The sequence below is a fragment of the Sinohyriopsis cumingii genome, chromosome 13, assembly GCF_028554795.1.
Source record: "Sinohyriopsis cumingii isolate HCF-2022 chromosome 13, ASM2855479v2, whole genome shotgun sequence".
Taxonomy (NCBI): Eukaryota; Metazoa; Mollusca; class Bivalvia; order Unionida; family Unionidae; genus Sinohyriopsis; species Sinohyriopsis cumingii.
Window position 1 is genome coordinate 41395769 of NC_142973.1, and position 15480 is coordinate 41411248.

At 35.1% G+C, this 15480-nt stretch overlaps 1 protein-coding gene across 2 annotated transcripts in view; it reads left to right on the forward strand.

The window, feature by feature from the left end:
• LOC149785280 (rho GTPase-activating protein 5-like) overlaps positions 1–15480 on the forward strand; it is a 188509-nt gene that overhangs the window by 26365 nt on the left and 146664 nt on the right. For both annotated transcript variants that reach the window (XM_089979150.1, XM_089979151.1), the window contains exons 2-3: positions 8215–8897; positions 11950–12628. In XM_089979150.1, coding sequence (XP_089835276.1) covers positions 8495–8897; positions 11950–12628 — 1082 coding nt within the window. In that variant the 5' untranslated portion in view covers positions 8215–8494. The remainder of the gene's footprint in view (positions 1–8214; positions 8898–11949; positions 12629–15480) is intronic.

The following is a 15480-nucleotide window of genomic DNA, read 5'->3' on the forward strand; positions in this document are numbered from 1 at the left end:
GTAAATAATGTATTTTAAAGAAATATTTGTTAGCATTATCAGAAAATAGCCCAGTGGGTAATGTTTATGTGCTTTAACTAATTATTGTTAGCTTTCCCATTTTCCTAGCTATGCCACATTTGATGTGAAAATCATACATATTTTAAGAAAATTAACAGAAAAATTGTACTAAACTGTCATTGTAAGCAGAGATATTGAGCATTTTAAGGTACAGCAACACAAGTAGGTTATTTAGTGCCAAGGCAATTAAAGTGACTTGCCAAGGACACACCATAGTAGCTGACCCAGGCTGGTCTGATGGTAGGATTTGAACCTGCACCTGTTTGGTCACAAGTCCAGCATGCTTACCACTATGCCACCAAGGCTACAATTGTAATTTAATTGTAACGGGTAGTTAATGCTTTACTAACACTCAGGACATCATGCTACATGTCTGCGGCATGATGCCCCAGTGCTAGACATCACTATAAACTGCCACACTGCAGACATCGGTGCGATATGGCTAAAAAAAAAAAACTGTTAAAGCTGCATTAAAAATCCAAATCACATCACAACACACATTAATAACACTCATGTGCATGTTCGCTAACATATTTATTGATTTTATTAACATGTACAAGTATTACAACTGAGTCATTTTTGTGTTTAATATGTAATATATAAACTTATGCTTTGAAGATGCTTAAAGCAGTGGCATAGCTGTCTTTGTTTTTGTGTAAGCAATGACAGTTATACTCAGCTTCATTATGGTGGTAATTCTAATTTTTGCTTGATTAAGTATGCATGCCTTATTCAACAGCCTACTGTTTGAATGGTTTATCTTGTATCTGTGTTTTGGGGCCAGTTAGAATTCTGTAATCACGAATTGTATATTGTTCCTCTAAAGCTCCTACAGATTTTAAACCTTTTAATTGATTTGAATTAATGTTGTGGAACAAAGGGGTGTTAAACATTTAATTAGTTTTGATTGCTGTCTTATTAAAGAAATATTTTACCACCTGGTAAATTGAGTGATTATAAACAAAGGTACATTTCAAAACAAGATTGCCAAAATGCAGTGAATGCCATGTTGAATTTTTCACAGTACTTACATACATTAAATTTAATACAGAAAGCTTAGTATTTACAGTACTTTCAAACTCTATTGATGCATTGAACATAAAGGTGATAATTTAAGCATATATTTTAAAAAATGAAGATTCAGTTTCTTTCTAACATGTGGACTAGATTTGTAAGAATTGTTTGGATATATATAGCAAGAAAATTCTAAGCAATATAATTCTATTTTTCTACTTGAACAGTAGCAAGGAACCAACATTCAGTTCCCAGCATGTGATCCAGTAATGAAAAAGTCTCAACAACTATATATTGTCACAAGATTTAATTCTCTTAACTTTGTATTATGTTCAAAACAGCTGCTGCTCTCTGCGATACATCCACCTTTATGTTGTACATGTTTGTCAGTTTTATTCTCAGATTAATTAAACAAATTCGATTCCACTGTAATTTTAATAGATAAATTTTAAGTCCCTCCACTTTAATTTGTTCCTTAAAAAAATAGCATTAAACCCTATAACAACAAAAAAAGAGAATGACCTTTTATTCTTGTAGATTAAATGGTTTGAGATTTGAACCATTGCTACCTATTATGGGGGGTGGCGAGTGGCCAAGTAGTCTAAAGTGCTCACCATTACAGATCCCTGCTGTCTCACCGCTGTCTGTCTGGGTTCAGCCAGTGTGTGTATGCGACAAGGCTTGCCCTTATCTTAATATGAGTTGATGGTTCTTTTGGGGGTTTTCTGGATTTTTTCCTCCACCATTGATACTTGCTGCCATGTATAGCATATCTTGTGCTGAAAATTGACATTAAACACTACAACAACAGCAAGAAGAAGAAGAAGAAGAAGCTATCATGGGTCTGTCAGACTTATTCATCCTTGAAGGCTTTGATGAACACTGTTTCTGCTACTTTCTCCTTATACCTTATTACCTTGGCACATCAGGGTGAAGACATAATTTCCTTAGGGCCCAATGCTATTGCACAAAAAAATGGCCAAATCAGATACCATCTTATAATAGTTGACACTTCTACTGTAAGGTTAGTATTTTTTCCAGGTTTTTCTCTCCCAATTCTGTGGATTGTCAGACTGTGACTGAACTGGCAAATTCATCTTCACAATAGCAGAGGATAACATATTACTGATATTACAGTGTAGTTGGGGGGAGGTAAACTTATTTTAATGATTTGATTCTTACATGTTGCTATTACTGGATTCATTCCTCCCACCCCACACTAATTTCCCACTAGTGGTCTACATCCTTGTAAAAGGATGAGGAATACTGGGCATGTGTAATTTATGCAGGGTCATCTTCCAGAACCTTCTGAAAACTTGCCTTATGGGAGGATGAATTCTCATATGGACAAGAGTTTATGTTCTGGAAATAGTAAGCTATGCAGTAACAACAGGTACCGTATATACTAGTGTATAAGCCTGTTCATGTATAAGCCAACCCCCAAACTGAACAGGTATAAACACTAAAAAGTGCATGACCCGCGTATAAGTCGACCCACAATTCCGAGACATCTCAAGATGCACGAGGTAAGTTCTAAATACGTTTATTTAGGCAAACTTATATTTAAAAAAATTAGATGTATATTTATCTCAAGTAATTTATTTAATTTTCTGTTTTATTATTGTTTCTGACTAATTAAGATTTGTGTATAATCTGATCGTACGATGACAAGAATTTAGCAATTGCGAGTTGCTGTAACACTGCCTCTCCCTTTTGGCTCTATTATTTGTTTATGCATTATTGCATTGGACATTTTATATCAGTGCACCGGTAATTACGTTTTTACATTGATTTGAAATTGTAAATACCTAACTCATTAAAATGTAATCTCAGTATGACAACACAATAAACAACAATATGGTTTGATTCAACACTCGCAATTAGGTTACTGAACATATTTACATTATGGTGCCACCACATGTACATTGTAGGTTTGATCATGATCTGAATTAAGCACATACCTTGGAGTTGAATCATGGACAGCATTGCGCTAAACTTTAATGATATCTCCAAAATGCAGTAATGAAGTTTCAGAAATAATGCTTCAAAAATCATGCTAATACCGTAAAAGCTGAGTTGTAGTTTGCTTTGATGTAAGCAACCGTACCTGTCAGCTTACACGCCAGGAGGGGAAAAAACTCCCGCTTTTTGGGGTTGCTTCATGCCTACCATCCAATTTCATATCTTCCAATTTTTGCAGAGAACTCACGATGTCTTTGATTTTCATTTCTTCTAAACATGAAAAGCCCTACATGTTCTGTTGTATCACCCATGAATTATTGTTGTGACAAAATATTTACTATAAAGAATTTGCTTCTTCACTAAGTAGAATGTTAAGTTTAAACAGTATTCACGTAAATTAATGATTTTTTTTTACCTCTACAACAATACAAAATTAAAAATAAAACCACAACAATAAAATCGTCCACAGTTAATTTCAATCCCAAGAATGATCACTACGAATGCTGTAACTCCATATGCTATAGCGCCATTCCCACGAAAAAAAACTTACAGAGTGAACACCTGGCATTTTTATACCTTATATACCAATGCTAATTATTATGGTTAAATTAAAAGAAGCAATGAAAATAAATACCATGCAGCAAATGTGTCATCAAAAAACAAATTGAGAATTCGTGTTTTATAGTAAACAATACTAAATGCTTTACAAGTAGACAATAAGGGAATAAGGTCGGATATGCAACAAGGGGAAAATAGTTGCCACATGTTCGGTACCATGAGGCAGCCTATTTAGATACTTTAGTTCAACAAATTGGGAATCCTTTATTTGCCAATCAATTGCTGGTGCTTGCATAATACATACTAGTGTAGAATGTGGTTTCTTTGAATTACGATGGAGTGCCAGTCATTTTCACAAAAGAGTTGCATCGATAAGGATTAAATTTTAATTATTCACGCTGGCTTTCTTGCTTGTTTTTTTAAGACTAATATTTAGCTATTGTGCAGTTTGACCACAACTGACCAGAATATTAAAATAGGACAAGTCCTGGGGGCAAATAGAGCACACCACGGGGAGAAACGGCAAGTCTTTTTGCGAATTTCATGCATATTGGACTAGGAAGATCGATCAATATTTAGTGAAAACAAGGCTTTAAAAATTCCACGAAAAACCTCTTGATTTTAGGTCCCAATCTCACTTTTTTTAAATTCAGTCTCCCTACTTGGCTTTTGAAAAGTTCATAGGTATGCTTTACACCCCATTTTGCAACACTACAGTAATCGTGCTAATCTTATGGAATAAATGGCAATTACAAATCAATGTTCTGGTATAGTTGCAAGTCAAAATTACCTCTTAACACAAGCCAGTTTCAGGGTTATAATGATTAACTGGCCTGTATTGCTGTTGCAAAATGAAAGGCAAATTCGCTGATTATCAGCATAGGATACGCCGAAACATCAAGCTTTCCATTGTGTGGAAAATTATGATGTTTGTTCAGCCAAAACACAAAACTGAAATTGATGTTGATCTTAGTTGATCTATATGAGAATTTAAGCCTTTGTTGTTACCACTCTTCCTGAACATGTAAATTATGCTGGTTATGTGCCTTGTACAATTAAATATGCCTACCTTTTTTAAAATATGACCTCAATTTCTAGGATCACTTATATCATTGAAAATGAGTAACTCATGAGCGTGTGATTCAACATAAATGAAACAGCTATTAAGGACTATTTGAAATGTTATCTGGAAGAATGCAATTTGGTCGAAACAAAGAATACAGCGAAATCTGCATTTAATATGTTTGGGAATAAGTAATGATTTAAGTTATGCTATGCATGCTTCGCACTGTGTAAGTACTGTACATCATAGTTCAGCCTGGTCTCCCTGGTAAACTCAACTGGCCCATGAATTATGAAGTCTGTATTTACCTTTATTTACTTTCATGTTGGAGAAATCAGAAAATATGCACATCCTGACTAATAACAAAATCAGTCATAGCATTTTATAACAGTTTAATAATTGTTGGGTCACCGAAACTTATTTTTCTTTTACATGCCTATGTCTTCAGACACGGAAAAAAGTATTGTTTTGTGTCCCAAGATTTACAGCCATTACAGTAGTCAACAAAAAGACCTGAAAACTGTCAAGTTTAGATGTTGGCCCACAGATAAGCTGATCCACCCCTTCTTCCAGGCTTTTATTTTTCCTTACATTGTTTGGCTTATTTGTGAGTACATACGGTATGTATTACATCATTCAAGATAGTTTTACCCACTTGAAAGCTACATTTCCCATAAAGGTAAACCACTTTTGTTCTTCGGAGCAAACTCTGTTACTTTATTATCAGTTTAAGAGATGGAATGATGTTAAAATGATTAGAGTAGATGACTGTTAAAGCATTGTAACATTACCAGAAAATTAGATTTGTGAAAATACAGTACCAGCAGATGTAAAATTATTTTTATTGGAGGTTGAACTTTTACTATTATCTACAAAGTTATCAATTTTTATTTTGTTGACAGTTTTATTCATAGTGTTTCATTTGAGCATTGGCTTGACATACAGGTTATTTCCTTATTTCATATGCAAAGAAAGACACCAGTAATCTGTTCTAAACATGTATTGTCAGTGGTACATTAGCTTGTGATCTAGTCACTTGTTTATAGAAAAGCACACGACTTGAGGAAGTCTTATGTCCATACTTGAGCTCTCATGTGTGTGTGTGTGCACTATTCTTAAAACATGTACTTTATATACTGATTGAAACACTGTGAAGTATATTATAGAAATGCATATCTGCAGCAGTTGGTTATCATTAATGATGTTTGCCATTATGTCTTAAATTGCTTTCACACAAATATATGTACATCACTTCTAGATACTGTCATATAAGCCTTTACATTTGTGGGATTGACTGTGATCATGACCATCAAACTGCTGATAGTATTGATGTACTAATAGTGTTGGTACTAAATGATGTTCGTCTGACAGTATTGTGCTGCAGCTATAAATATATGTACAATTATAATGTTAAATATTACTACTTTCACACATGCCTTAGATACTATTTATAATGTTATACAGTGTATAACTACTTTCACACATGCCTTGGATACTATTAATAATGTTATACAGTATATTACTACTTTCACACATACCTTAGATACTATTGATAATGTTATACAGGGGGCCCCGAGTGGCTGAGTGGTCTAAAGCACTCACCGTTTCGAATCGCTGCCATCTCACCGCTGTCTGCGTGGGTTCGAGTCCAAGGCTCGGCTGGTGTGGGTATGTGGGAAAGCCTGCAGTAGCTTCTCATGGGTCGGTGGTTCTTCCCTGGGTTTTCCAGGGTTCTTCCTCCACCTGTTATACTGGACACCATGTATAGCCTATCTTGTGCTGAAAAATGGCGTTAAACCCTAGAACAACAACAAAAAATAATGTTATACAGTATATTGCTACTTTCACACATGCATTAGATACTATTTATAATGTTATACGGTATATTACTTTCACACATGCCTTAGATACTATTTATAATCTTATACAGTATATTACTACTTTCACACATGCCTTAGATACTATTTATAATGTTATACAGGGGGCCCTGAGTGGCTGAGTGGTCTAAAGCACTCACCGTTTCGGATCACTGCCATCTCACCTCTGTCTGCGTGGGTTCGAGTCCAAGGCTCGGCTGGTGTGGGTATGTGGGAAAGCCTGCCAGTAGCTTCTCATGGGTCGGTGGTTCTACCCTGGGTTTTCCAGGGTTCTTCCTCCACCTGTTACACTGGCCACCATGTATAGCCTATCTTGTGCTGAAAAATGGCGTTAAACCCTAGAACAACAACAAAAAATAATGTTATACAGTATATTACTACTTTCACACATGCATTAGATACTATTTATAATGTTATATGGTATATTACTTTCACACATGCCTTAGATACTATTTATAATCTTATACAGTATATTACTACTTTCACACATGCCTTAGATTCTATGTAAATTGTTATACAGTATATTACTACTTTCACAAATCCCTTAGATACTGTTTATAATGTTATACAGTATATTACTTTCACACATGCCTTAGATACTATTTTATATATTAATACTTCTACACATGCTACCATAATGTTATATATTACTAATTCTACATATGTTATAGTCATGCATTTATATCTTTGGATATGGTTGTAGGTTCGAACCCTGGCCGAGTTGTACCAAAGACTTATAATAATGGTACTAGCAGTTACCTCGCTTGGCACTCAGCATTAAGAGGTTAGTGTTAGGACTGGTCAGCCTGGTGTCAGGATAATGTGACTGGGTGGGACATCATGCTACATGTCTGCGGCATGATGCCACAGTGCTAGACATCACTATTAACTGTCACACTGCAGACTTTATGGTGATTGAACTGGTAACTTGTTAAACCTATGTTAAATAAATATCCAGATATCTTTGGATGTTATTTTATGGATAGTTTCTCTTAAGGAGAACAGAGTTAATAAAATCACACTGTAGAATAGGGGTGCACAACTCAGATATTTACATGGGCTAAAGTTGATCTTGATAGCAAGTAAGAAGACTGCACTGTGTTGGTTTTGTAACTCTAATAAAAGCGTAATGTTGTTGTAGGGTTTGACGCCATTTTTCAGCACATGATAGGCTATACATGGCGGCCAGTATTAATGGTGGCAGAAGAACCCTGGAAATCCCCAGAAAGAACCACCGACCCTCGAGAAGCTACTGGCAAGCTTTCCCACATACCCACATTAGCCGAATCCGAGACTTGAACCCACGCAGGTGAGATGGCAGTGATCCATAACGGAGAGCGCTTTAGACCACTCGGCCACAAAAAAAACATAAATGCACATGCTTAAAGTAAGGACATGTGCTGTGAGCTGCTCAGAATGTATCAGCAGGCTGTATGATGCACATCCCTTTTGTTGATTCTTGATCCCTCAAATATGATTGACCTGTGGTATCATTTAAATGGCAGAAGTGATTGATATGAACACGTGGGAAGTTTGAGCTTTTCAAGATTCTTATATAATGTTTTGTATGATTCCTGCTTGGGTTCTAAATGTTAGTATTTACAATTTTGACACAAATTTGTTGGCTCAAGTAAACCAAAAATGTATTACATATCTAAAAATCCTTTTTTTTTTTTGCAGATCTTCTACTGAATCAACAGATCCAGACATTATGGCTGAATACAAATGCTCTTGTGCTCACAACAGTATAAACGTGAAGCAGCCATGTCATGACATTTATTCTTTAAGAGCTTTCAGTGAGCTCAATTATGTTGTAGACTAATCTTAAATCTATATTACCAGTCCATTAAGTTAGTAACCAGGTGAAAATGAGGCTTTGATTACATGCCATATTGTATCATGAAGCATCTGAGTGACTCAGATTTTTATGGACCTGTTAAGTAGGGTGTGATAGACAGACATGGCTAAAAAGCCTGAGGGACGAACTTTTAATGTGAGTGTCATAGGCCTGTCAGGGACAGAGAAGGATAAAGGATTAAATGGTATCGGTAAATCATGTTTATGCAACCGATTCATACATCAGGTTGCTGACAAATATCACACAGAGCACATTTCAATCTTGAGTCTGAGTGACTTTGGTGGACGAGTAATCAATAACAATCACTTCCTGTACTGGGGAGATGTCACAAAGACTGATGACGGGACCAACTTCACATTCCATGTGATAGAGCAGACAGAATTTGTGGATGATGTCTCCTTCATGCCATTCAAAACTGGGAGTAATGAACCATACCACAAGCGATGTGTGGCAACAAAGGTGCAATCAGCAGAGAAGTTAATGTACATCTGTAAAGACCAGCTTGGTAAGAACAAATTCTTAAAATTTATTTTTTAAAAGTTCAGTTTTTAGCGCTACTGGTCATAGACCATAAGATTTTTTGGATGTCCTGGTGTGCTGTGTCTAATGTCCGGTGTCCAGCTGTACATTAGCACAGGTTTGTTATCACTACTCCCGCTAAGCTACTTAGGGGATTGCAATGAAACTTTACATACATGTTCATCCCTAGGTCTAGTTGATCTGACGTTAAAATGCTGCTGCTTAGACATCTAGTATGGCCACCACAGCAGCCAGCTGAAAAAATCTTGTTATCACTACTGCTTCTGGATGGATTGTCATGACACTGAACAACTTATTATGAAGTTTAGTTGGTCCTAATTGAAAATGACACTGAAGTCCAATATGGCATCCATGGGAGCCATCTTGAAAATCTTGTTATCACTACCCTTCCTGAATAGAAAGTCATATTGTAGAGAGTTTTGATGAGAAGACTTTTTATGTCTAGTTATTCCTTAAATGTCACTGGCCATACTCCAACATTTTCCTTTTTCCATCAGATTTGCATTACATGATTAAAAGAAGTTATACTCGCACAAAAGTGTAAAGAAGAAATAATTTAATTACTTGAAATAGAAGTATACATCGCTGTTACTTCCCCTTAGTTACGATTTCCCACCTATAGAGGACACCAACCAGAAATGATGTACATTTATCCCTACAAAACTGTTCTATTGTTTCAATTTATTTTGAAAATTCCCATTAATACAGGTAAAAAGAATCAATGCTGGCTTCCCTGTGTCAGCAGACTTTATAAAAAAAAGAAAAGAAATTGGCACATTAAGAATCCAAAGGAATCAAACTTGACTTCCTTTTGTCCTCCAACTTCATAAGAAATAATCGGCACACTAAAAAGATACCCAAGTCAGTTTTGGGGTTGGTATGCTTTGTAATAAATTATCTTATTTGATATCCTGTCTGTAAGTTCAAACGACAAGTTTATTGCTCCCTGCCAGTTGTGTTTATCACCCGGGCTTCTATTTTTTGCCATATGTAATCATAATTGATGTTTGCAGGGCAAAAAGTATACACAATAATAACTTACTTTAATAATACTTTTGTAACCCATGGTACCAAAAAGATTATCATTTACACTCACACTGAATGTATTTTAAAATAATGATTTTTTATTTGTGAGATACCGTTTTATAGTTAACCTGGATACAATACAATCTGGGTCAGTTTGCAATAAGTAACTTATCATGCATAAATAGCAGGTGCCTTCCAGCAATCGGGTGATATTTTAGTCTCATTTGAGATTTTGTTATTTGACATAAGCGATACACACTACATCCTTTAAAATCTTGAGAGAACTCAATCATCATCAAACTAGTAAAGCCGTGTGATCAGCTATAGCTGTCATTTCTCATATTTGAAATTTGCAAATTCTTTCTCAACATCTTCATCACTAAATCATCAGAATTTGATAGTTTATAGAAACTAATTGTTGTCTAAATCAATATCAGAGCCTTTGCCTAAGTTATTGAAGCTTTCATATTACTGGTTATAATCTTGCAAACTCAAGAAAGTACTGAACAAAATCCATGGTCTCCATTTTGGAGACTGGAGAATCTGACCCAGTTACTTTCAATAGCAGATTATGACTAGAGCTTAAACCTCTAGCATGTGATCTGACGTAATTGTTAATCACATCAATGAATGTAGTATCTAACAGGGGTTTTTCCCCAAAGGTGGTGCTACAAAAACCAGCTCAAAATGCCTGATGTTTACAGCAGGTGTTGAAAGGTGCTACCACGAGAATGGTGTAGAGGCGTCAAAACATGCTTCTATACGAATTGGGTAGAGGCTTCCAGAGGTGCTTCCATGAGAATGGAGAAGAGGCATCCAAAGGTGCTTGCATGAAGAAGAGGGTTAATCTCATTTCAGCATAGTATTCAGTATTAATAGTGAGTTTGGTTTTGATACCAACAAATGTACAAAGTACAATATCTTTCACAGTTCTTTAGTGTTTTTAATTTTTGTACTACATCCTGATATTAGTTCGTTTTTTGTTGTTGAGAAGTTAAGAAGCCCTATGCAGTCAGAAAATTTTGCCTTAATTCATTTAAACAGGCCAGATTGGATGAGCTAAAATAAACTTTGTAAAGCCTATGTGCAGTTGGAAGAATATAGTGGCAGTAGAACTTGTTTTATAACCTTAGTGATAAGTATTACATTTGGAGAATTTAAAATGTTCATGGCAGTTCACTCGCCATGTATTGAGTTGTATTTTATACCTGGTAAAATAGGTATTTGGCAACATAAAATAGTAGCATTGTGGGTACTCAGGACTCGCATTGTAACACATTGTAAGATGGGTAGGTACTGAAATACCCTTATTGTAACATGTTGTGCTAGAGAGGGTAGGTAGTACAAGACCCTCATTGTAACACATTGTAAAACGGATAGGTACTGTAATACCCTTATTGTAACATGTTGTGCTAGAGAGGGTAGGTAGTACAAGACCCTCATTGTAACACATTGTAAAAAATTTGCTTATGAAATCTTTGTGCATTACATAAACAGCATCATTATAAGGTTGCAGCATTTGATTTTACATTGTGGACTATAAGTCACCGATTTGATTTTCAATGAATTGTAGAGCTTGTTGCATTTTCAGATGTATTAGAGATAAAGGATCTTACACAAGTTCTCATATAAATTAAATTTATGAAACAAGTCAACATATTTATCTTTTGTGAGCCTAGGCAAAATTTATTTCAAGAGTTTTATTAATTTAGTTTGAAATTAGCACAGATGTATGATTCTGTTTCTTACATAAGGCAAAGTTCCAATATTATTTGACCAAAACACACAGAATAGTATAGTGAAACAACTTTGAAATACACTGAATGCCTAAGTCTGTATGCCTTTCCATGCTTTTTAGAGATCATTTGTGATGTCATGAGGTGTTGTTACATGTATCAAAATTATAGTATGGGCACATTATTGTAAATAAAACATTAGTCATATGATAAATAGGATGTTATATGTTTAGATGTATTATTGTTTTGTTCCAGGGATGGAGACAGATGGTACATATGAACAGAAGGTGATGCCTGATGGAAAACTTAACATTGATGGCTTTGTTTGTTGTTTCGATGTCAGTACAGTCAAACAAAGGTCACTGGAGAAACAGGTGGAATTCACTGCTATGATTCTTAATAATGCAATGAAAGCCAAAAAACCAATTGTTCTTGCAACAACCAAAAGTGATGAAATGGACGAGAGGTATTTTAAGGAAGCAGAAAAATTAGTCAATCGGAAAGAATTCAAAGGGAGTATTCCTCTTGTAGAGACGGCAGCTCATGACAATGTGAATGTAGACTCTGCTTTTTTGACATTAGCTTACATGATGGATAAAACAAAACCTAGGACTAAAATCATCCCTTTCACTGAAGCTATGAGCCAGAGGAAAGAAATCTTGGAAGTGGCTTCAGAGGCATTTAAGAATTTACTTCGGCAGCGAATAGTTGATTCAAAAACTACATTGGCTAGTGCAAAGAAGAAATTAGAGAAAGAACCTGATTATCAGCATTATGTGGACTTGTTTGGGTCTGAAAAAGCTCGTAAAGTTATCAAACAGCACACAGTTGCATTACGTGAAGAGCAGATTAAGAAAAGAGAGATGCATTTTGTCAAGGTCTTGCCTGATGTTTTACAGGTCTTTCTGCCAGATTTAGAAACAGTAGGGGATAGGTAAGAGACAAGAATAAGAATGTTTATATGATTATTTCATCCTCCAGTACTGGTGAATATTCCAGGTACAAAGAGTGGTTCAGTGATGTCAGAAAATTAGTTATCACATATTTCAATACATGGTCGCTATCTGTTAGGAGATGAAAATTCTTTCACTCAGTGTCTGAAACCTCAAAACTTGAAGTAGGACATGACATTTTTCATTGTGTAAAAGTCATGTTACTTGTCTCTGGTAAATGAATAAGAAATGTGTTTTATTGTATGTGCATTGTATTCGCTTTCATCCAATTTTCAAAATTTATGTAAAAACATTTTATCATTTTCTTGAAAACAATTTGATAAAGTTATGTAATTTTTATTTACATGAAGACCAGGTGATTTGGCTTTTGACCTAAAAAAAATTTTGTCAAAAGGCTCTGGGTCCAGATACCAAAATGACATTTCTTCAAACCCTGCTGCTGTCAGTGCTTCAAAACAGACCTAGTTTGACAGTTTGTTTATTAGGAACATCTCACATTTTTGTATTAATAGTTTGTATGGAACCCAAATATAGTGAGAGATACTATTTTGCTCTCTTGTATATCAGGAATGCTGCTGAGTACAATTTGTTATATATCGAATCCCCATTTATAGGCTGAAAAACATGTATATCTGACCTTTAACTAGTGTTCTGATTATCGATTATAATCGATCATCAGTTGGTTGAGCGAACCAATAAGATAATCGATAGTGAAACTCCATAATCGATTATGTGTAAAGGGAGACTACTTTTTAGTTGCATGCAAAGCACAAAGGTTAGTAAAACTCCCAGCCACTAAAGTTGACCTGAAATTTATTAATTCCCTTCACAACTACAAATATAAAACCATATGATATTTTATAGGTGCAAAATTTCATAATTAGGAAGATATAGCCAATATTATATGATCAAGTTGTTAAATAGAGTTAATAAATTTAAACACATTTTGATGATTTGTTTCAGTTTTAAATGCGACATTATTTGTAGTATTTGTAAACAATGACAAACAAGAAAACCATGTCCTTCTACACTTAAAATTATAGACACATCACATATGAATGAAAGGATTTTGGGGGATTGTAGCAGTATTTCAGTTGCATATGACTTATCAGCCATAAACAGTTGTGTTCATTTAACAAAGATGTAGAACAAAAATAACACACAACACAATAGACAAAAATGTAATATTATTATCAGGTTAAAGTATACATGTCATTAAAAGAGATTACTCATGTACATTTACTAACATCTTGAACTATTGATCAAAGATATAACTGAATAACAAACAAAAATTAAAATTTGCTCTTAGTAACCGATTATAATCGATTATCAGTTGGTTAAGTGGAACCGATTATCGATTATGAATTTCTCACCGATTCCCATCACTACCTTTAACACGTTAACCCCTGGCAACAAATTAACGTGGCAAGAGGTAGTAGCCTAATGCTGAGCTCTGTAGCGTCATGGTCATGCATGATACACTAAAGTGGGTGGTATTATAGAAGGGTAGACAGATGTAGCTCTACAATGATACCAAATAATCTGGAATTTATAGTTGCACTATAAAATAGAGGGAAAAAACTCATTTTTAGGACCTGATTTTTTTAAACCCAAAATTCGCCTGTGGTCAGAATCCGATTTTGTGTCCGAATTTTTAGACTTTTTGGTCTCAGATCTAAGGCAAACAGTATGAACTGCAAACAGACATATGAATCTTTGCAAAAAGTAGGATAAGATGGGCATTTGAAATAAAGAGTGGTCTCAATACAAAAATAATGGCTCTGTTTAGCAAAAAATAAAAAACAAAAAACAAAAAAAGAACTCCCAACTTTTACCCTTCTGTTCATGTGCAAGCCGAATAGCTAATTAAAAGCGATGTTTCTAACACAACTAGGCAGTATGTTATTGGATGATCACCTAGAAGTTGGTGTTTTCGGATGTATTCAGAAATGGCTATCAAAATGTGTTTTTTACTCAAATTTCAGGTGAAAAAGACAAAAACCTCCAGGGGTTAATGTATTAAGAAATATTTAATCTTAAAGAATAGTTACCATGTACCCCTAATTGGTATAATGTCTTCAAAACTGCAAAACATAAGCAAAACCTGTGTATCTTTTTGTTGTTGTTGGAATATACATCATTGTTGTGTTTTGGGATTTAGGTCAGTTGCCGGGCATTGTTCAGTGTATAGTGATGAAACATGATGGGCATATTCTTTGTGGAGAGTGCTGTGCTCATCATAGAGAAAAGGTCACAGTGAACTGCTTTTCATGCATCATTGACTTCACTGGGTATTTGGAATATGCAGTTGAGGAATGGGGAATACTTGATGTTTAGTGGCATGGTGAACAGTTAGCAACTATTCATCATAAAAGAGGAACTGAACTTTTAATTTTATTGCACAGAATGGGAAGGCGATTTCTGGACTTGTATATTTCTTGTGAAACATTATGTGTATCCAGTTTATTAAAAGCACATCAACTGTTTGATGCTTCTGGTTAGAATGGAGTTTTTTGCATATACAGAGAATGACAAAAAAACTAAAAGAAAATGAATAATTTTAATTAGTTTGTGCTCAAAGCAACCTCAGTTTTATCTGCCGAATGAATTGGGATGGGCTGAGATAGAGATTGCGGTTGTAAGGGTGAATAACTGAAGAATACACTTAGACCTGGTTGCTTTTCTGCAAAATTACTGTAAAACATCAGTTTGCCTTCCCAATAGTCATTTGTCTGCCTTAGAGTAACTGTTAGGTCATTCATGCACCTGTTGTTGTTGTTGTGGGGTTTAATGCCATTTTTCAGCACACGATAGGCTATACATGGCAGCCAGT